Genomic DNA, 24735 nt, shown 5'->3' with positions numbered 1-24735 from the left:
GCAGAAGCAGTTTTGCGATCGCATAACTGTTTTGCGATCGCATAATTGGTCGCATAATTGTATTTTTCCAGCCTTTGGTAATTCGGTCATAACGTCTTGTAGGAATGTCCAAATGACGAACGGGTTGAAGCGTTGGAAACTAGACACATAGACCTTTCGTTTTATAGGTAACACACCATATAACTCTTCATATCAAGAGAGGTATGCTCGTTTGAAATTAGGTCTTGTGCGAACTTACTTGAAACTTTAGTCTATTATGAAATTTCCAACTTCAACATTTGATGCCGAAACCTATCGAATAAAATCCGATTGACCTCAAATTTTGCACACAAGTCACAAGTGACATAACAGACCTATTCAAATTTTCAGAATCGGATTCCGACCTCGTTATCAAAAATTCAACCTTTCGATCGAACATTTCGAAAATCGTCTATTTTCCAATTCGCCAAAATGCGTCGAATTGTCCTACGGACTTCCAAATCCAAATCCGAACACGCGCCTAAGTCCGAAATCACCATATGAAGCTATTAACATCATCAATATTCTATTCCGAGTTTGTTTTCTCAAAAGTCAACTCTTTGGTCAACTCTTTCCATTTAAGCTTCAAAATAAAAATTTCTCTTTCAATTAAATTCTAAATCTTTCGAAAATCAAACTTGACCACACCCGCATGCCATAATATATATTATGAAATTTTTCGGGACCTTAAGTCGTTTAACGAGGCATTAATTCTTAAAATGATAAGTCGGGTCATTACATTCTCCACCTCATAAACATACGTTCGTCCTCGAACGTGCCAAGAATCTTTCTAAGGACTTTAAATTACTGAGTGTATTTTTACACATATACTTGTGGGTGATTCTACGTTCCCGAAATTTAACACGGGTCCGTCGACACCATCTCAATTGAGATTACTTCTTTTCTCCATTCGTATAAGCTTTAAAGCAAATTTCCTAACTCTCCAATCATTTCCAAAAAGCCTGATTTTTACTTCGACACACGGTATTAGTCTCCACTGGCTATAGTAACTCATGCCTACGCACACATCAACTTTCTTGATAGTATTGAAGTACTTCAAAATTTTTTTCGGGTTGCTACATTCTTCCTCGCTTAGAATCATTCGCCCTCAAACACATACCATATTTATATCTTCCTTTGCAAATCTCAATTCTCCAAATTTTACTAACTCCCAAATTTTTCAGAAATTTTGGCAGAGTTCCCTCTGTAATTGGGCCTATTCACCTGCCAGAGTAACACCAAAATAACTCCTAACAACACATCCACAACCCAACAAAATACCACAAGGTGTATATCAATAACACCAATCTCAGCATTACAAGCACTGCATTATTATAATGATATCAGGACATGATGTACATCATATGTATGCTCATCACCACATCTCTTGTCTTAAAAGCTGTTCATAATTTAATTCCAACATTATCAATTAATCTCATATTAACCACCACCTCATTTCGAATTTTCACAACACTGACAAAAGAATGTGAGGCATGAAGATCTCATGATTGCTTACTCGGATTAATGAGTCACATTTAACGCCACCTGGGCACTCATCTCATAGGTTAAAACTCAATGTTTACATAACGAAAATGGCTGAATATGCATAGAAAAATATACAAGAATTATCAAATAAGCCTAACATGCACAACTCCCTATTAATACTATTGTACAATTAAATTTCACAAAGGAAAAATTTTAAACTCATAAATATTTTACCACAAGGACCTCGTCCTTACATAACTTCCATCGCGGCTTGCAGCCCAGTTTAAATATTTCACATCATGTAAAAATGTGAGGATCTCGTCCTCAACTCCGAATCACAAGTATGTTGCACATTATGCCAACTGAAATTTATAATTTCTTTTCTTTCTTCTTTTCAATATATTTCATAAATAATTTTCACAACATATAATGAACTCTCCTACCGGTAGGGCATATAATACATAAAAATTGGAATCAATTATTCTGAAACATATTAAACCCACTGTAATAAATAATAAAAATTACTTTTGGGCTTATAGCCCTCAATGGTGTACCAAAAATAAAATGACAGACACAACACATCTTTAAATCTCCCAACAGGGATAAACATATAAGTGGGTCACAAATTTACGAAACTCACCCATAAGTGGAGCATAATAGGAGGACTCTTCTCAATATTCAGAAACCGAATCAAATTAAGGAAAATATCCTTTTATAATAAAATCAGGATCGTACCTGTAACAACACCATCTGGTGTTTTGTCCTCAGCCAAATCATAGTGATTAAATCAACGGGTCAGGACTCCACCTCTTAAGCGCCTACTACCCGCCTGTCCTCCACCTCTAGATGACTGTGCACGTGGAGTATCAACTGGAATAAAGCTTGTAGCTGGAGTGTTCAGATGAAATCCACCCCTCCCAAGTCTGGGACAATCTCTCATGATATGCTTAGTATCACCACACTCATAACAACCCCTCTGAGGTCGCGGCTGCTCGTACTGAGTCTGTGCCGGATAACTGGAATAACCACTGTAAGAATCTCGTATCGGTGGTGCACTGTAAATTAGAGCACTCCGAGTAATATGATGTACGGACTGAGCTGACCGACTGCTCGAGCGTACGCTATAATGGGTTCTAGTTGAAGAGTAAAACCCACTGGATCCTCCAGACCTTCGAGACCTTTTGGCCTCCTTAGACTCCCTTTCCTCGCCTAAAACACCCTCAATCTTCCTTGCAATCTCCACTACTTGTTGAAATGGAGCATCAGTTTGCAACTCTTAAGCCATGCATATTTTAATATACTAATCGAGCCCCTCAATGAATATGCGGATCAGTTCTATGATTGTAGGAACTAAGATAGGTGCATGACGGGCTAACTTGTGAACACCTAATTTTTGACTATATTTGAATTTTTATCACCTTCTACTATGTAAATATTTTCAGAAATTTAATATATATTTTTTAGCTTTGTAGAAATTAATAATAATTTAAAAGGTCAATTATTACTATTAGTATTAGTTTTATATTTATTTTTAAATAAAATGAATTAAAAATAAAAAATTAATTATTTTTATTATTATTATGTTTTTTTTAAAATAAATTTCGGATGGGAATTAAAAAATAGGAAAGGTAGAAATATAAAATTAAAAAGTAAAAGTAGGTGGAAATTGTTTAATAAAAAAGTAAAAGAAAGTGAAAAATTAAAAAAATAAAAGTAAAATAATGTGGAAATTTAAAAAAATAAAAAGTAAAAGAAAGTTGGAATTAAAAAATAAAAGTAAGGGTAGCTGAAATTTGTTTTAAAAAAAAAATTAAAATAAGTGGGAAATAAAAAAAGAAAAGTAAAATAAGTGGGAAATAAAAAAAAGTATAAAAGTGGGAATTTAAATATAATAAAACTAAAAAAAGTAAGAAATTAAAAAATAAAAGTAAAGGAAAGTGGGGAATTATTTTTAAAAAAAAAAATAAGAAAAATGGGAAGTGGAAATTGTTTTTAATTAAAAACAAATCCGGAAAATTCGAATTTTTTTCTATAAATAGAAGAGAAATGTGAGGGAAAAAATGAGGGAGAGAAGGAAAAAAAAAGAGGGAGGAGGGAATTGAGAGAAATTTATTTTCTTCTTCTAGGATAAGAGAATTTCTACTTGTGTCATTCTTTCTTCGTCTTTCTTTCGAAAATCCAGCCTAAAATTCCAGCAAAAAACCAACACCTAACACCTCATCTTCCTCCATGAACCACCAGCTGAAACTTAGCCAAACACTAAAACAAAAGAGTTTCAGTCGAAGTTAGAAGCTCTGTCGAGGTTCTCGATACCGTTTCCGATTGTGGTTAGTTCGTACAAAAGTCCATCAGAGCTTTGTTCATGTTGTACCAAAGAATATTTAGCTATTGAAAGGTCCATTTCTTGTTCTCCAGTTTTCGGATTCCAATTCATATTATGTTTGCTATAAGTTTGAATGTTTTTTTTTTTTCTGTTTTGCTTAAAGATTGATTCACGATTGGTTTACTGTTTCACTTGTTATTTTTTAAGGATATTTTAGTCTAATTGCTTACTGTTTTTAGTTTTTAGTTAATTAACATGTCTTGAAGTCCTTGGTTAATTCTTTTGGTGTTAAGACGTGAGTTTTGCTTCACCGGTGTCGTTATTTTGGAATGATTGTTAGTGCTAAGAATATGGGCTCAAAGCTTAATTGGTAAATGAATTATTTCCTAATTGGGCTATACACTAATATCTTGAAAGATGAGTTGGACATTCACATGAAATGATTGGGCTTTAGGAATTACTTTTTAATGATAAGAATGATTGGATTAATTAATATATTACTATCACTTGGGGCATATTCTATAGATTATAAGATGAATTGAAAGAGCCTTTTGGTCATCAAGTACTAAATAATCCATTAGCAATTAAGACATCTCATCCACAAATAAATTCCATAATCTATGACCTTCACAATAATCTCAAATTAGTTTAGGAAGATAGACTCATAAACATTCGTAGCTTACTTTAGGCGCGATTAATAAATCATCGTGACTATGGGTACGGTTTTTGTGGCATAGTCACGATATGTAAACCCCAACTCAAGTGCGTGTTTCACGCGACTTGACTTCAACTTCGAATAATAATAAAAATAAGCATGTTGTAAATCGCGGGTGCGTTTCACGTGACGCGATTCGCAATATGTACAAAAACAAATGAGTGTGCGACATCGCGACTTGTTCAAATAAGTTCCATAAATAATTAAAAGCGGTTAAAAGTTAAAAATGCACAATAGATTTTAAGCATGTATTAAATCAGATAATAAGGTCAATCATTAATAGTTGAGCGACCGTGCTAAAACCACAGAACTCAGGAGTGCTTCACACCTTCTCCTGGGTTAACAGAATTTCTTACTCGGTCTTCTGTATTCGCAGATCACAAAAATAGAGTCACATTTCCTCGATTTGGGATTTAAAATAAACCGGTGACTTGGGACACCATAAATTATTCCAAGTGGCGACTCTGACTGAAACAAATAATCCCATTTCGAATAATGTCACTTTAATTGGAAAAACTCCCCTATTCCCTACCCACCAAGATAGGTGCATGACGGGCTTACTCACTGAACCTGATAGCATATTCTGACACTGTCATAGTGCCCTGACGCAACCGTTCAAACTCTATACACCACGCATCTCTAAGAGTCTAGGGAACAAACTCTTTCAAGAACATTTCTGAAAATTGAGCCCAAGTTAGTGGTGTGGCATCAACTGGTCTACCTTCTTCATATATTTGCCACCACCGATACGCGGCGCCTGACAGTTGAAATGTAGTAAAGGAAACTCTGCTAACTTCCACAATACCCATGGTGTGGAGAATACAGTGACAATTTTCCAGAAATCCTTGGGCATCCTCTGTAGCTGTGCCACTGAAAGTTGGTGGATCATATTTCTTAAACTTTTCAAGTCTCTTTTGTTCTTCTTCTGATGCCTCGGGACTGACCTCAGGCCGAACCGGAATAACAGGTTCTACCAGTACTACACCCAAAACCTGTCCAACGTGAACCTGCTGCTCTGAAGTTGTGGTAGGAGTCTGAGCTACTCCCCCAATCTGCGGAATGTTTGGTGCAACAGAGATCAATCCCGCCTGAGTTAATGTACCAAACATACTCAGGAACTGGGCTAAAGTCTCCTGAAGTCCTGGGGTAACAACAGGTTCTTCTGGTACCTGTCCCCCAACTGGAGCTACTAGTGGCTCCTCAACTGTTGTTCTGACAGGTGCTCTAGTCGCAGCATGTGCCCTTCCTCGACCTCTACCTCGGCCCCGGCCTCTTGCAGCCCTAGCAGTATGTGCGGATTCCTGCTCAGCTAACCCAGTAGCGCGTGTCCTCACCATCTGTGAGAGACTGGAGATACAAAGGTTCAAATTCCAAATTCAACAAATTCCGCACGACATGAATGAAAGAAATGGAAATTTCCTAACAGTTCTGTAGCCTCTCGAAGATAAGTACAAATATCTCTGTACCGATCTGCAAGACTCTACTAGACTCGTTCGTGACTCGTAGAACCTATGAACCTAGAGCTCTGATACCAACTTGTCACAACCCAAAAATCCCACCACAGGCATCGTGATGGAACCTAGTCTCTAAGACTAGGTAAGCCTATTTCAATTACATTTTTTTGGAGCCATTTTTTAAAATTAAATACGTAACCAAAACTAACAGCGGAACAAATATGAATGTACAACCTCCCAAGACTGGTAGTACTAAGTCACGAACTCTAATTAAATACATGGAATAATCACGAGAGCCGAATATACAATATTGTTTGATTAAAAATTGACAGTACAATGAAATGAAAAGACTCCAAGGGACTGCAACGACCAAGCAACTCTACCTTGAATCCTTACGATCCCGCTTTAACACTTCTCAAGCCCAATAACTCCAATACTTGGCTCTGTACAAAAATGTGCAGAAGTGTAGTATGAGTACATTACGGTCGGTACCCAGTAAGTATTAAGATTAACCTCAGTGGAGTATAGACGAGGTACAATCAAGACACTCACTATTCTAATAGCCTGTGCAATATAATATACAAAATAATAGGAAGCAGATAACAATAAGGGCAACATAAAACAACCAGTAATATGCACAGCAAACAACAAGAATACCATTAATATCGCTTAACAATTAATAAATACAATTACACACAATAAATCAAATCCTTCAAATAAATGTCTTTCACATATAATTCTTTCAAATAACTCTCTTTCAAATATAATTTTCTCAAAGAATTACCTTTCAAATATAATTCTTTCATATAATACCTTCTACATAAAAATCCTTTCAAATAAATATTTTGAATATAATCCTTTCAATTAAAAAGTCACCATGTGACACCTCGTTTCATAATCATAAAAATACGGGTCTCAGCACATTTCTATATTTTTTGTAAACACGGGTCTCAACCCATTTTTTATATTTCCACGGCACCTTGTGCCCATAATTAAATCATCATATTTCTCCCGACACCTCGTGCCCTCACTTCATATCACAACTGCACGAACAATTCACGTGCTAAATATCATTATCATTTAATCACAGCACCCCGTGCTCACAATTCATATCACAACTGCACGAACAATTCACATGTCAATATTCTCATTATTTACTCAAGGCACCTCATGCCCGCATTTTATTTTATAATCCGCCTGACAATAGCCACGGGCTCTCAATTTCAACATAAATCAGATTGTCATCAATTTAGCAACAATAAGAAAAATTGCACAAGGTATAAAAATAAACACAAGAATATCACAACATCACATGAAAATCATCAACCCCACAGCATCACATATCGTCTCTGACAATAGCCACCCTTATCGCTCCTATTGCCACCCTTATCACTCCTATAACCACCCTTATCGCTCCACCCAGACAATATCAATAGCCACCCTTATCGCTCCGCCCAGACAATATTCCAACAAACACAACCACAATGAAATGCCACCCTTATACCAACATAATATCAACGATGAAATGCCACCCTTATATCTTCAAAATATAAATTAACACAACACAACAATTTACACGGTATATTATCACGACAACAAACAAAATCAATTCATATCACAATTTTCCCAATGGCTACAACCAAAATTCCAAAGATACAATCAAGTCAATTAATTTTACAACAAATAGTCGAAGGCTCCATACAATGTGTACATCACCAAAAAATAATCAACAGAGATAGAAATTACTCAACATAAAAGCAAAGTCTTTATTAACTCCAAATTTTTGATAATTATATAAACACCTCTTCTTAAGCTCATTTAATTAATTATTTGCAGTGGAAAAAATCCAAAATGAAATTAAATTCCAATAATTATCAAACCAGCAAATTCACAGAATTTCATAAATAATCAAATAATAATCATATCAACTTGTCATATAACAACAGAGTCAACAACAAGTATTTAGGCACGACAAATAGATGATTAAATACATGCCAACAATTATCCAATTTACTACACAATATGCTCAAGACTTTAACTCAATAAAATTTGCACATATAAACCAAGTACGTACTAGTCACCTCGCATACATGGTTTTCAATTACACAAATTGCACATAAGACTCAATGCCTAAGGGGAAATTCCCCCACTCGAGGTTAAGCAAGACACTTACCTTTTTGATGTTAGGTCGATATTCCAAAATAACTTTCTCACGTGAATTGACCTCTGAACGGCTCCAATCTTTCTTGAGCCTTCCTTACATTACTACGAGGTTACGAAAATCCTAGAAACTTCAATCTATTTATAAACATAACAAAAGTGAACCATAATTAGGAAGATTTTCATGGTTTCGGCTCATTTGAGCATTTTATCAAATACTAGGTGTGCAAATTTGGTTACAAGGTTCTTCTACAAGATTTCCTTCATTCCACAACCCAATCTTTACTTATTTGATCTCAAAAATCATCCCACAAACCTTATTGGTACAAGCATATATACATAATACTCTTACACCTAACAATCATACTCCCAATCACCAATCTTTTACCCTAAACTCGAAATTGAAAACTAGGGGTTGAATCTTACCTCTATGATGCAGATCTTGTAATTAGCTTCCTTAATTCTTGAAGATTAGATGATTAGAATGTTAGGTTCCATCCTTCTCTCTCTAAAATGCTCTTACCTCTCTCTAAAACCCTCAGAAAAATACTCCAAAATAAGCCCCAAAGCCTATTTATCAAAATGGGGTCGAGTTATGAAAATAGAAAAAATAACCCTCCGAAAGCAGGTCTGCGGTCGCATAATGGACCACAGAATGGGTATGCGGGCCACAAAATTGATCGCAAAATCGGTGCCCAGAATTGGGCTCTTCTGGTCCATTCTGCGACCAGTTTGCGGTCGCAGAAGCAGTTTTGCGATCGCATAATTGGTCGCAGAATTGCATTTTTCAGCCTTTGGTAATTTGGTCATAACTTCTTGTAGGAATGTCCAAATGACGAACAGTTTAAAGCGTTGGAAACTAGATACATAGACCTTTATTTTGATATGTAACACACCATATAACTCTTCATATCAAGAGAGGTATGCTCGTATGAAGTTAGATCTTGTGCGGACTCACTTGAAACTTTAGTCTATTATGAAATTTTCAACTTTAACATTTGATGCCGAAACCTATCGAATCAAATCCGATTAACCTCAAATTTTGCACACAAGTCATAAGTGACATAACGGACCTATTCAAATTTCCAGAATCGGATTCTGACCTCGTTATCAAAAATTCAACCTTCGATCGAACTTTCCGAAAATCGTCTATTTTCCAATTTTCGCCAAAATGCGTCGAATTATCCTACGGACTTCCAAATCCAAATCCGAACACGCGCCTAAGTACGAAATCACCATACGAAGCTATTGACATCATCAAAATTCTATTCCGAGGTCGTTTGCTCAAAAGTCAAATCTTTGGTCAACTCTTTCCATTTAAGCTTCAAAATGAGAATTTCTCTTTCAATTAAATTCTAAATCTTCCGAAAATTAAACTCGACCACACCCGTGGGTCATAATACATATTATGAAGTTGCCCAGGACCTTAAGTCATTGAACGAGGCGTTAATTCTTAAAACGACAAGTCGGGTCATTACAGGCGTGCATGTCAAACAAGACATGCCCAATCTCATGAATCCACAACCAACAAATCAAACTCAAGCTAACATTTTTCAACAATTAGAATGAATTGAAAAGCAATCAAACTAATTCAATTAGGTCAACTAAATAAAAACCAACGAGCCTTATAATATTAGAACAGGTTAATTACGAATAAACTTCCAATTAGGACTAAACTTGATTAATGAAACTAGAACCTAATTAATCATTAATTGAAAAATCATAGAGAGTGAAGCAGTGAGGTTTTACCTAATTTAAACCTTGAACGAATCGACGAGGGTGGAATCCGGCAGGCCCAAATGAATTCCGACAAGTCGAAGAACTCCGACCAGTAACGGGCATTGTCACATGATCACTTGGCTGACAACGAGCCAATGCTACATGTAACAATGCTCATTGCGAGCCGAATTTGGAGAAGAAAAGATGAAATTGAGGGGAAATTTGGCCGGTCAAATGGCAGTCAACAAATTCCAACCACCGGGCTTTGGTGGGACGATGATACCAATCGATGAGTCTGTTTCTACTCTTATCATTTAGTGCACATTTGGGGAAAAACAAGGCCGAATTGGGGCAGTCTGTAGAAAAGGGCGAAAAAGGTTGAATCTTTAATTTTTAGATCCTCTAACTGAAGAGATTTAGGGATATTTTGGAGAAATTAGTAGTGGATTTGGAATGAGGGTGTGGTGGAGAATGTATGGTGATGTTTGTGGGTGATTTAATGGTGGTCTACCACCGGAATGCGATTTTCGAGCGGCAGAAAAAGGCAGGGCAGGGCAGTGATTTGAGAGAGGGTTAGTGAGAAAGAATGGATGGAGGGGCGGCTAGGGTTTGGATATGAGGGGGAAAGATCAATTATGAAAATGGGGAGAGGTTTGGTCATTTAGTGTGTGAAGGTAAGGAAACGATGTAGTTTATGTGTGAAACTACGTCGTTGGACCGGGTCAGCCAAAATTCTAGGTAGGCATTTAAGGTGGTTGGGCCATTGACAATTGTGGCCCAACTTTAGATATGAGACCAGACGACCCCTTTGCTTTCTTATTATTTTGCTTGTTTTTAATTTTAGAATCCAACTGTCACAACCCAATTTCCTTTATAGGCCATGATGTCGCCCAACGTCGTCGCTAGGCAAGCCAACGGTGAACTAAACCATGTTATTTCTTTTTTAATAAGTTTTTCAAGTAATTAAATTCTATTTAATAATAAATTAAGGAGTGGAAAATTTAATAACTGAAATGAAGATAGCTAAATGGCAATCATGATGATATAAGTACTCCAAAATCATAAAGTCTACTAGTGTGTGTGCCAAGACCTAGTGTCATAAGTGTATGAGCAATTAGTAGAATATACAAAACTCTAACTATTTTCCGAAATAAAGTAGACAGAATATAAATACAAAAGAGAGACTCTAGGGGCTGTAGAACGTCTCAGGAAGCAGCTCACCACTAGGCCTCGAGATATCTGGGATGCGCGCCGGTAGGACCGCCAGATGCACCTGCCTCAGATCCTGCATGGTTAGTGCAGAAGTGTAGCGTGAGTACATAAACAACATGTACCAGTAAGTATCAAGTCTAACCTTGAAGAAGTAGTGACGATGGATCAACATCGACACTTACTATGGGCTAATAGGAAAGAAATACAGAATTCTAAATGAGCGCGAGTTATGTAAATAATAACAATAACTCAATGACAAGCAGAAAGTAAATAATTCTTTCACATATGGTAAGCTCCAAATAGATTTCCATCTTATATAATTTTGCCTCTCAAGCCAGGGAAGGATATCAAATATGTTTACACTTCGAGTGTTGTTACGCACGATTATGTCGAGGTCGTACGACCCAATCGAGAATAATGTGTACACTGTCGAGGGTCGAGCGGCACGAACCATAGATGCATCTATCTACTGCTGAGGCTTTTGGCCCGCTCCACAAGAATAGAGGATACTTTATAAAAAAAAACGATTCAAGAGCTAATACAAGGCTAATGTACAACGAAACACAATTTTCATTAATGGTCAAGTAACCCGCCAGAACTCAAGTGATTGAAATTCGGTCATTTACAATTCCTCTAAGCAGTTCCAATATAATTTAGGAACTTTAATTAACAAGTAGGGTGCAAACATTATAAATATTTTATGATTCAGGTCCTAAACTACCCGGACATAAGCATTATTAGTAGCTACGCACTGACTCTCATTACTTCATGCGTACGTAGCCACCACAATTAGAATCAATTAGCAATTTAAAGCACATATGGGGTAAATCCCCTTTAACAAGGTTGGACAAGAGACTTACCTTGTCTCAAAGATCGCTTTCCGGCCTCAAATTCGCTCTAAAACCTCAACTCGGTGCCGAAAAATTCGGAACTAGTCAAATGTTATATAAATTAATCAATATATGCTCCAAAGTTCATTATTTAACTATTAGAGTAATTACTCAACCCAAATTGAAAGTTTCTAAAAATTTACCCCCGGGCCCACGTGCCCGAATCCGAAAATTTTCAAAGAAAGTTATTACCCATAACCTGACAAACTCAAATATATAATTTTTACTCAATCCCATAACCATTTTCGTAGGTAAATAATCAGACATAATTGGTTAAACTATGTCTCCGACTCTACATGTAAAAAAAACCTCTTTATACCAACGGTGTATATCCCTAACTTAAATCCTACATATTATTATAAGCAACTTAGGATGGAGACGTAAACATTAAGCAAGAGACAATTAACATATACTCCCTCCCCCCGTTTCCTTTTTACTAAAATATATTTCTCTTTTTAATTACTTGTGTATTTTAACAAATTAAGAAAATTTTATTATTTTTCTTTCAAGATTACACTACCTACACTCTCCAAATTTATTGGTCAGTAGTTTTGTGATCAGTTTGTGCGTTGTCGCCTCAACTTCAACAAACTTTTTCAGTCTTGAATTCATCATTCCTCGTCGTAAATGCTTACTTTATCAGAAATATTCCAAGATAAGCCTTCATTACCACTCACCAAATTTATCAGAATGTGGCATAATGAATGGATTGCATCGTTGTATGTATTGGAAAAGAACAAATACTCTTATGAAACAACACAACGTGCATGAAAGTGATATTATTAGAGATCTTGAAGGCCAATAAAGTTTCCTAGATCGTCATCATGAGCTTAATGCTTTCTTCAAACCAGGGCAACATTCACGGTCTTAGTTAAAAATATTTATTAAATAAAAAATTCTGGTAATTAGTATTTAATTCAAACTGGTTAAATTTCTATAATAAATATTTTTAATAATTTGGGGAAATGATAACCACCTACTATCACAAATGTGTATAGCTAAATTCTTTCATATTGCACTGCAAGAGGAAATGCTTAGTATTTTGGTTTTTGTGGTTAATTTCCACAAAATCATGCTCCTATAATGGATCCTAAATCCTCAAACACGAATGTGACGTAGGATTGCATATAGATGTTCGTAACACGCAGTGGAAGACAATAACAATTCTAGGCAGATCTTTACGTGTTTAAAATTTATTTATACATCAAAGATCGGATCTAACACGTACCTGGTGAAGAGAGTCTCGTGTCAAATATTTCTTCGATAGTGCGAAGACTCTATGCGTATCCACACCGAGACTGATGCTTGCTATCAACTCTTTGATTAATGAAACCCGCGAACAAATTGAATGAAATATTGTGTTGAAAGTTTTCTCAAAAATCTCAACTTCAAAGATAGAAGAACAAGAAAACACTTTTTTTGTAATTGTATTTTCTCTCTTGGCTTTGTATTGTACTCTCACTTTCACAGAGTGATTTTCTTCTCAAAAACAATATTATGGTAAATTTTCTCCATCACCCTTCATATAACATCACCTATAAACCTTTTTCCTATTTGGTTGAGGTACCTAGGCTAAAAGTTTACTTCAAAAATAAATTTTATGGAAAAATCGAAAAATCACGTTAACGTGACCGTCGAAGATACTTTATATACCTTCCATAAGTTCAATTCCAAATTAAATACTATAAAGGTTTTCTAATGGAAAACGTATATCCCATTCCTAATGGGATTTACGTGTATGCCGTAGTCCTTTGTGGACTTTATACGTGAATCCAAATTTCAATTGGATTTCACATAATAAGTTTCCAACAACCTGTTTTTGTTTAATTAATATTTTATATAACAAATCTTATATAAAATAAGTATTAATTATATATATATCACATATATATATTTTAACCAAGAGATATAATTTTCTATTCCAATAGATCAATTTTCTATTCCAAATAGAAAACTTCAATTTGTTCACAATATTAATTATATTCTTTGTGCTAGCAAAGAATATAATAATATTTCATTTGGACTAATAACTTTATTTATTTGACTAATTAAATTCTTTAATTCAATTGCCAAATAATAAGTTAATTAATCCTTTAGCAAAGATCAGAACACTCGTTAGTGTGCGACCCCTTAGATTCAATACTAAGCCGGTAGTAAATTGATCATACCAATATTACTAATCAAGGGTAGAGCCTAGCAACACTCCTTAATGACCGAATAGAATGAAATATACAATTTACTCTCAAGAACCAGTAGAATAATAATATAATAATTCATTCTGTCCTTATAGCTCTGGGTCACCCTAGGATATGGTTCAACTGTCAAATCCTAATAGGCGACCAACTATGTGTTCATGTTAAATATAATCAACCATTGAATGACCTAAGAAACTCTTCTTCTTTTTTCATTTAATTGCCGTGGCCAAGGTATTAGTTTGGTCGTTTATAATTCATGACAACATGGAGGTTAAACTCATTACCAAGAATTGACAGATTCCATCTTGATCAATCATTAATTCTACAAGTATTTAATCATACCCAATATCCTTTCAATTATCGCCCTAGGGCCATAGGTGTCTAGTATCAAAGTACAATAAATAACTTGTCAATTACTATGGCGATCTCAGGTCAAAGGAAACTCTTACATCACATTTTTCAAGAGAATATCCTATTGACAGTTAATGGTAATTCTAACCATTAGGAATTATCCAATGAGTCGGTTCAATGATTATATTTTTATATGCATCATCTATCTATGTGATTTAGTTAATTAGATCAACTAATCTTTATCCCATAAAGACGATCGCATGCATATTGATCTAACTGGATTACTAATGTCCAAATTAACAATCCTACGATCAAGAACAAATTTAGATTAAATTGTAAGAAATTTCACTCTCATTATCATGATCTCCATCACGATGACAAGTCTCAAAATTTAATCAAGGACCTTATCAAATTAATCAAGCAATTGATAATAACTATGATAAAAGAATATCAAATGCCATATATTTTTATATCAAATAATGTTCACAAAAATATGTTCAAATCATCACATAGAGATTGGATCTAGGGCATATCTACTATATCCCTAACATGTGATATACCCGCTATTCCATCTTTTATCTTACACGCCAAATTAGCTATTCAAACTAATTACTATACTCGCCATAGGTTAGAACTTCATATGTAAGCCTCTTTGTTCCGGAACATCAAGCATCATCATCACATTTTCAGGTGCAGTATATCAACTACAGAAATGTATATTTCTTTTAATTTGCTTAATATACTCAGTCGGCCGGGATGGAAAGTGAAATTGAACCCTGATTTAATATTAAAAGGTTAATTTTGGAAGCTTGGTCGGATGACCCTTAAATAAATCTTTAATTACTGCACCTGAAAATGTAATGAGATACACAGAAAGAGAAGTGAAGAAACCGGCAAATTAGAGTATATAAAGGGGAACAGGGCCCATAGAAGCATAACTATGAGAATAGTACTATTTGTTTCCTGAAAGTCAACTAAACGCATGGGCTTCATAGAGACATCAGTTGTTACCTTTTCTTTTAATGAAACTTCTCTATCCAAAGGTCCATGCTTACAGATTTTTGAGGTGACATATATTGGTGCTCTCCCAAAAGTTTGAACTTATCATTTGTTCAGCCATGGAAGCTCCATCAGAGGCACATGGTAAACTAGGAGGCTGGATCACCTTCCCCTTCATCATAGGTTTCTCTCTCTCTCTCTCTCTCTCTCTCTCTCTCTCTCTCTCTCTCTCTCTCTCTCTCTCTCTCTCTCTCTCTCTCCACTAACAACTATATACCAACATTTCATGTTTATATCAATTCTCATGTCCAGGTACAGGTGATAGTTTAATAATAATTGAGTGTAATATGAATATGACCACCAAGGGATACAGTGGGATGAATGAGATCTCTTCATCTCAACAATACAACTTAGCACTGACATTCTAAAATACTTCAGTATATGTGTTGGATTTTGCCCGAGTTTTGCTAGATAATGCACAAATATAGCTGATTCCTCACATACTCAAAGATTACTGCAAAATACTGAAGGAAGATGATAAAGACTGGTCAACTTGGTTTGTAAGTCTTCCAATAGCAAATCCAGACAGATCATATATACATCTTTGGCCTTTTAATTGAGTCATTACTTTTTTCTTCCCCACTTTTTCTGTTTTGTTCATCAGTGAGGGAGCCATTACTCAAATAGCTGAATACAATTAAACGTATTTTTATTTCATTTGATGGAGTGATCCATCCATGTGAATGGTGTAATATAAAGATTTAACATGTTATAGTAAGTTGTCTGCCTAAAATTCTTTTTATAATATCAGCGTATTAGCTAATTGATCGTACTAACACGATATTCAACTTGACTTTTCACTTCCATGATAAAAACAGCGACCTCAGTGGGCTTGACCTTAACATTTGCGGGTTGGCAAAGCAACCTTATAGTATATCTGATAGAGGAATTTGAAGTGGAGAGCATAGATGCAGCTCAGATATCAAATCTGGTTAATGGCGCTGGAAGTTTGATTCCCGTCCTTGCTGCTATTATTGCCGACTCATTTCTTGGTTGCTTCTCTACCATTTGGATTTCATCCATCATCTCATTATTGGTAAGTAGTATATCACTATTTTGTCGGTACCTACAATTTTGTTGTTTGATTGATTGATGCATTAGTATTTAAATTATAACGGGTGTAATAACTGCATCCTTTTCAACTATCACCCCTTACTGCTCCAATTAGAATTAGATATTTAAAAGAAAACTAACGAGAATATAGAAAAAGAAGTTACTATAATTTGGGTAAGCTTATTGTTGGTCAAATCAATTTATAAACACTATTTTGGCTGATTTGTACATTTGGTAAATTAACACAAAAAATGTTTACTAGTCAAGCTTATTATGAGGCAAATCATCCAAAATATATAAGTTAGGTAACTTCTAACTTATAATTTTTCAGCTTATAAGCATTTTTGATTGAGCTAGAACTTTTTTTTCCCTAGTACTCTTTTTTAACCCTCAAAACACTCTTCGCACAACAAAACTTCAAACTCCCTCTCCATTCCATATTTATGCTATGTTTTCTTTTCCATGTATTTAAGTAATTTTAGTACTGCAGTTGATGCTTATTAGCTAATTTTAATCAGTTAAGTCAAACAGGCTCTTGAAGGGTGTATAAATAACTGTAAAGACATATATTAATGAACGTTCTACCATTTTACCCATTCTCAAGATTTCTATTATTGTTCCTATTTGTAGGGCACAATCTTTTTAGCTTTAACAGCGACACTTGATTCTTTGAGGCCTAAACCCTGTGAAGTTGACTCAACCTCATGTAGCCCTAAACCAAGAGTTCAATATGTAGTACTATATGCAGCCATAATTCTAGCAACTTTGGGGAGTGGTGGTACCCGATCAACCCTTTCAACGATGGGAGCCGACCAACTAGATAAGCCAAAGGATCAGGGGATTTTCTTCAACTGGTTCTTCTTCTTTTGGTATGCTGCTTCTGTAGTAGCATCAACAGCTATAGTCTACGTTGAAGATAATGTGAGCTGGAAAGTGGGATTTTTCATTTGTGTAGCTACCAACGTTCTTGCTTTAGTCATTTTCCTAATGGGGAGCAGATTTTACTCCAACTCTAAGCCAGGAGGTAGTCCGTTCACCAGTTTGGCTCGCGTTGTGGTTGCAAGTATTAGGAAAAGAAAAGTGCCACTCCCATCGACTGGCGAGTATTTCTACCATGGATGGGAAAGTCACTCTGTTGCGCCCTCGAAAAACTGCAGGTAATTTTGTAACATCTCGCTCTAGGTGTTTGCTGTGTCTTCACTTAGAACTTGGGACATCCACCGAATCTAGACTAGACGCAAGCGATTCGGCAGAACTTACTGCCTGTAGCTAAGACTATTTGTGTTTACGTGGAAAAAATTAACACATAAAAAAAGGAGCAGGACTCGTACTCCTATGCTCTTCATTCTTATGCTTTATTTGCATCATTCGTATTTTCTATATTATCTCAGTGGTGAATTATTGGCAAGTAAATTGTACTTATTGAGAATACAATCGTTCTTCATAGGTGAGGAGTTAAGAGTTTCTAAAGGTGTTTAAATGGTCCTGAGGTACTCCACTCATTAATTGCATTAAGGTTTTGGGTTGAGAGGGGTTCAACATATACTCTATTGATGCATATGCCAGGCACATGTGCAGTTACTTTCATATAGAATTGAAGTTGCTCATGATGCTGCAGGTTCTTGAACCATGCGGCCATTGAAAGTGAAGGTGATATTAAACCAGATGGTTCAACAGCTAAGTCATGGAGTCTTTGTTCAGTACAAGAAGTAGAGGATTTCAAATCCTTAATAAGAATCTTACCACTATGGTCAAGTAGTTTCTTTCTTGGAACATCAATTGGCGTACAAGCAAGTTTGTCAGTACTTCAAGCCTTGGCAATGGACCGTCATATAGGACCCCATTTCCAAATCCCAGCTGGTTCCATACTCGTCTTTGTCCTGATCTCTACTGCTATATTCCTCGCTCTGTTAGACAAGTTTCTCTTTCCTGCATGGAAGAAATTGACCAGCAAATCCCTAACTCCTCTCCAGAGAATTGGGATTGGGCATGTGCTCAATGCTCTGGGGATGGGTGTCTCGGCCTTAGTGGAGTCAAAGAGGCTAAAGGTAGCAAAATCCAACAACGTTGATCAAGGTTCTAATATTGTGCCTATGTCAGTGTTATGGCTAGTACCCCAGTTAGCCATTGTTGGCATTGCAGAGGCATTCCATTATCCTGGACAAGTAGCACTATACTACCAAGAGTTCCCAACAACCTTAAAGAACATGGCAACCGCTATGATTTCGGTGCTCGTTGGTATAGCATTTTACTTGGCTACTGCTCTAATTGATGTTGTTAGAAAGACAACTACATGGTTACCAGGTAACATAAATAAGGGAAGGCTGGACAATGTGTATTGGGTATTGGTTGTGGGGGGAGTATTGAACTTTGGTTACTATGTAACATGTGCTTGGTTTTACAAGTATCAAGATCTGAAGGAAGTGGATCATAGTGGTTCTCCTTCTGATGAGTGATCCCAGGGTGCAAAAGAAAAACAAAAATAAATGATCATGATTCTTGACATTGAAATAACTTCACGACATTTGCTATATAATTCGTGATTCTAGATAATCTGTTGCTAGACTAGACAAGTCATATAAAATGAGATAAAGGAATTACCTAAACCATAGCAGCATGACTCAACAAAATGTAAGTAAAGGTGACAGAAAAATGACATACCTCCGGGAGCTAAGTTCAGAGCTACTACGAGGACAATGTTTCCGCCATCAAAACCTGAAATTTTAACCGTCAACCATCATACAAAAACATTATCTTCCAGAATAAATAAACTTCTAGTGTCCATATTTACTAAATAATTCTTTCTGATAAAACATTCTCGTCAGGCTATCACCATTAACTACTTCGGATAAACATTCTCTGAGTAAATCAACTACCAGTACCCTAGAACTCAGCAGAAACCACTTTTGAGTTACTTTCCGAACTCCAGCCATCTCCACATAAATGGAGCTGAAGCCTTTTTATCTTCCATAAACACCTTCTTTGGGTTACTAATTGACTTGACACCATCTTTGCGTCTTCTGCAATGCATTTCTACAATATAGGAAGCTCCCCCTTTTGTAAAACCTGGGAATAGAATCAAAAGACAAAAAATATGTCCAACCTGCTTCAATAGGAATAAATATAATGTTGTTAAGTTCCAACTAATTTACTTTACTCGTCAATACTAATGTGCATCTGTTATAGGTAATTAAGATAAGAGCATAAAGTAAATCACATGTACGGGAGCATGTAAGTAATCACTATAGGCGAGCTGAAATAAGGAAAGAAGATCATTCTGATTTAGTAGAACACAACCAACAGATCAATAACATCTGCAACCATAGATTTCACTTCAACCAAAACATATTGTTCGCTCCGACTTTTTATCAAGCAACTGGATGCAATCCAAACAACTCATTTAACACCAACTATCTCTAGTTTAATCAAATTTAATGCGTCTTCCTTTTTGCAGAGACAATCTCTAAGACCAAATTGAAATAAGAAAAGACATGAAATCATTCAGATTTTTTTCGGAACGGTAAGAATCATAGTACATTTTTAGTAGAACAGAAGGTCAGAAGCAACGTATCAATAACACCCGCAACCAACGGTCAGATTTCACTTCAACCAAATATATTATTCTCTGTGGCGTTTTATCAAACAACTGGGATGCAATTCTGACAATGCATTTAACACCATTATCTCTAAGTTTTATCAAATTAAATGATTCCTCTTTCGCTGAGACTATCTCTATAAACCAAGCTGAAATAAGGAAAAAGTCGGAGTCTTAGTCAGAACCAACATATCAATAACACTGGCAACCCAAGGTAAGATTTATGTTCACCCAAATATATTGTTAGCTGCGGCGGTTTATCGAACAACTGAGCTGCAATTCTAACAACCCATTTAACACTCACCATCTCTCGTTTTGACAAATTTAATGAGTCTTCCTTTTGCAGAGACAAGGAGAGACGAGAAATTCATTCTTTAATAAACTAAAAACAAACAAAAAATAGCATACGCGTCAAAACAACCATCGGCTAGTGAAAACGAGAAGTTAAAAGTGAAAAACTCACTTCCTGGCTGATTTTTGACGGAAGGGCTTTTAACATGAAAAACACAGATCCAACCAAAGAAAGTTTTTAAAATTTTTTAGTGCTAAATTACTATTCCCGCTTAAAAAAAAACTATGTATATTTCAGCTAAACTTCCCCAGCTACAGTTTACATAATTCCGAGCTAATTGTTTGGGAGGAAGAAAAACATTTTCCCGCCAATTTTTCCGCGTTTTGTTGGATTAAATACTTTGTAAAACATTTTAATGATAAACTTATTTTTCTTCAATTGGAATTTCAAAATTCTTTTCCTATCTTCCTCTCATTCCCCATCCCCACCAACCCCTGCCAACTCACCCCTACACCCCAACTTCACCCACCCCAATTCCACCCCACCCTAAATAGAAATATTGTTAATAGTATTTTCTTTTCTAGTATTTTTTTTATTTCAACAAATGAGTATTTTCTTTTTACGATATAATTATTTATTTTTTTATTTTAACAAAAAAAATACTTTCTTTTCATGATATAGAAAAAATATTTTTTTTGATTTCAATAAAATGATTTAGTAAAAAGTATTTTCTTTTATTGAAACAAAAAGAGTATTTTCCGGAAAAATGTGTTTACCCACCAACCAACAAGGGAAAATAAGTGATAAACTCACTCATGTTTCATAAAAAATATTTTTCATGGAAAACATTTTCCTTCATACCAAACACACGTATGTTATTAAATTTTCAATTTAGAATTTTTTTTATTCCTATACAATATTTGAAACTTATTTACTAAAATTATATTAATTTTGTATATTATTTACCCTAAACAAAAATTACTTATAAATTATATACAATCTATTATTAGTGTCTTAAATTAGGGGATTTAGTTATATCATTTTCCTACTTTCTCTCCACTCCCCTTTCAGTAAGGATACTAGCGGTTGGGACGCTACTGAGTCAGCTTTTCGTTCCAAATTCATTACTAGAATGGGAATGATCTTTGTATCAATATTTTTGCTGAGGTGGCTAATAATCTATGTAGTTAATAGCTACGTTTGCAGTACAAAATCAAGATTGCATCTAGGGTGTTCATGGTTCGGTTCAATTCGATTTTTCCCTAAAAAAAATCAAACCAACTAAGTCAGTTATTCAAATATTAAAACCAAACCAAATCAATTAAGAGCCCGTTTGGATTAGCTGATTATAAATAGCTGACAAGCTTGAAGTGCTGAAAAATATTTTTAAGTGCTGAAATTGATTTTTAAAATAAGCATTTACGTGTTTGGATAGACGTGCCGAAACTGATAATAAGCAGTTGATATGTTTGATAGAAAAGTGCTGATAAGCTGTTCTCTTGCTAAAAAGACTAAAATACTCTTAAAGTGTTTACAAAAAAATATGAATTAAAAAGTTTCTTTGTAGAGAAAATGATAAATAACGAATATGGAATGAAGAGAAAATTAAAAAAGTTATTTTGAGAAAAATATTTTGTAAATTAAAAAATATTATTAAGTATAAAGTAGTAAAAGTCTTGGTCAAAGAAAAGTCATAAGTTGGGGGTGACCAACTTATGGCTTATGACTGATTTTAACTTATAAGCACTTGGTTTATAAGCACTTCGGATGTGTACCAAATACGTAGAAAAGCCAAAACGTGCTTATAAGCCAGTTTGACTGGCTTATAAGTTTAGCCAAACACCCTCTAAGTCGGTTTTTTATCGATTCGATTTTTGTCGGTTTTGGATGGTTTTTCATTTTTTCGGTTATTTATCAGATTTTTTCTTAAATATGAGACATATACTACCAAACACATATTTCGGAGACTACATTTTCAACGTAACACTATCAAACTAATTGCTCTTTGAGAAATCTATCATTTACCAAGATATGTTGATGATAATTGAATCAATTAGTGATGAATAATTTAAGTACTCAATTAAAAATCGATTATTTTTAACATGAAATAAATTCTTGTACTTAGCAAAAAAGAAAACTACCAATCAAACTAGAATGTAAAGGTAAAGAATTAAATTATTATAATAGAAAAAAACTAGGCTAAAATATAAACGACTAATATGTACCATAAAATTTTAGAAACTTTATATAAAAACATACATATATATAGGTGAAATAATAAATTTAAATAGGTACTTCTATAGTCGGTTTGGTTCGGATTTTTTCAATTATTTTTTGATTAAAACCAAAACCAAACCAAATTCGACCGGTTTTTAAAATTTAAAACCAAAACCAAACCAAACCTAAAAAGTATCGGGGTTTTTTGGTCAGTTTAGTTTGGTTTTCGGTTTGGTTCGATTTTTCGAGTTTTTATGAACACCCCTAATTGTATCAATTGTAATGTAGTCTCTCGACTGTGTTGCAGTCTCACCTATTTTACTAATAATTGTCGGGAATTGATCAACATCCCAATACTCTCCATTCTGTTAATTAACCTTGTGAACTTAGGTACATTAGTACGTCCAAGTATAGACCCTTTTGATGTGTCATCGGAGATATTTTGATTGCAGCCGTGAAGTTATTTTAATTCTTATCTTAACTATTGTATAAAAAATTGTTGTATCATATGACCAAAAATCTAATTGGTGAAATCGCTTTTATTTTCTTACGGACTTTACTTTTCACAAATAGTTTCCAGTTCAATCAGATTTAAAGTTTATAGTCAATTAACTTTGAGGGTTGAAACGTGTACGTCGTGAATATGTGCACATAAGTCAATTTGGAATATTCCTGCTACAATATTCATGTTTTTCGGTTTAAACAAACATGAATGAGTGCACATGAGTCAATTTGGAATTCATTTTCTACTTTTCTTTCTTTAACAAATCGAATAAGAAAAGAATAATGTATGGTACAACAACATACAAATTAAAATGGTGTAGTATAAGTTTAGCCAGAAAATTCATGTCATTTACAATGATAATTGAGCTCACTATTTATAGATGTGTCTAGGGAAGGAGGTCATAGTATCGTGTCCTCCTTTAATGTCAATTATGAGGATCATTGATGAAGATGTAACGGTGAACATAAATGCCAAATTTTCTGTAACGGGCCGTCGCTCTTAATGTTGTAGAATATTCCTTATTAAATACTACCGGGTGCAGAGCATTAAATACACATTTATGAACGTTATCCCTTCTTATGACAAACGGAACGACTGCGTTCGGTTTTCGGCCATCCCCGTCTTGGGTTCCACGTGTCTTTCCTTTAGATGACCACGTGTCATATGATATTTCACCCTATACAATAAGTTAAAAAATACAGTGCCAAACAAAGAATTAATAATAACAAAGCTATGTATTATTTACCCCAATATACATCCTATTAAACGACCCCAAATAAATTGGGCAGTTAACTTTTTAATTTACTTTAAGAGAGGATGTTAATCAGGTAGCTTTGCAATATGGACTACCCAAAAGGATCCAACCTCGAGTTATCCCTATTTACGTCAAATTTACGTTATGATTTTGACTCCAAATAGCCACTTTTGGATGGGAAATGTACATATTACGCCTAGAGACATCAAAAATACATTTGGCCATTTGGTACAATATAGTGTTTTAGCTAGCCTGAATTCATCATGTCCCCTTTCCATAAATGCTTGTTGTAATTACGTATAAAAAAATATTGGCAATTGAATGTGTATACGGGTAAAACCGGGGTAATGAGTACCCCGATTTTCCGGTAGGGCGAACGAAGTAAGGGCATAACTGCATGGAATCGAAATTGAAGCCGGGAGCCGCCCGTATCAAAGTCCGGATAAAACACCTGCCCCTGGAGCCATCGAGACCATGCCTCCGGACCCGATACGAATAACGAGACCTCGGAAGAGCATTGCCAAATGTCCGCACACGATTAACAAAGGACCGTAATATCCGTGACCGACCAAATATCACAGCGTGAATCTCGGCCCGTATCAGCAGTTGATCAGTGATCTGCGAAAAGGAAGATCATTACCTTTCTTAGAATTATACTTAGCGTGAAAGTCCCCGAATATATAAAGGGGAGGCTTATTATTCAATACAGATTTTGTAACACGTATACCAAGGCAATAT

At 35.1% G+C, this 24735-nt stretch overlaps 1 protein-coding gene and 1 long non-coding RNA gene across 2 annotated transcripts; one reads left to right on the top strand and one right to left on the bottom strand.

Moving 5' to 3' along the window:
* The first annotated feature begins 14698 nt into the window (after positions 1-14698).
* Positions 14699-19148, top strand: LOC107814156 (protein NRT1/ PTR FAMILY 2.7). Its single transcript, XM_075244735.1, has 4 exons — positions 14699-15704; positions 16400-16617; positions 17265-17791; positions 18253-19148. The coding sequence occupies exons 1-4, from the start codon at positions 15641-15643 to the stop codon at positions 19088-19090; spliced, it is 1647 nt and encodes a 548-aa protein (XP_075100836.1). The 5' UTR covers positions 14699-15640; the 3' UTR covers positions 19091-19148.
* LOC107814157 (uncharacterized) lies at positions 18941-20995 on the bottom strand. The gene is made up of 3 exons (XR_001654500.2): positions 19517-20995; positions 19296-19349; positions 18941-19079 (listed from the first exon to the last, which is right to left on the bottom strand). It is a non-coding gene; the product is annotated as an uncharacterized LOC107814157 (long non-coding RNA).
* Positions 20996-24735: the final 3740 nt, after the last annotated feature.

Source organism: Nicotiana tabacum, chromosome 22, assembly GCF_000715075.1.
Source record: "Nicotiana tabacum cultivar K326 chromosome 22, ASM71507v2, whole genome shotgun sequence".
In the NCBI taxonomy this organism is placed as follows: Eukaryota; Viridiplantae; Streptophyta; class Magnoliopsida; order Solanales; family Solanaceae; genus Nicotiana; species Nicotiana tabacum.
The sequence above is the reverse complement of the archived record's forward strand: the minus strand, read 5'-3'. Positions and strand labels throughout refer to the sequence as shown.

Bases quoted from the DNA above. Each gene is read 5' to 3' on its own strand.
- LOC107814156 (XM_075244735.1), top strand. From the start codon at position 15,641: ATGGAAGCTCCATCAGAGGCACATGGTAAACTAGGAGGCTGGATCACC. The intron at 15,705-16,399 runs GTTTCTCTCTCT...TGATAAAAACAG, and splicing joins CACCTTCCCCTTCATCATAG to CGACCTCAGTGGGCTTGACC. The intron at 16,618-17,264 runs GTAAGTAGTATA...TCCTATTTGTAG, and splicing joins CATCCATCATCTCATTATTG to GGCACAATCTTTTTAGCTTT.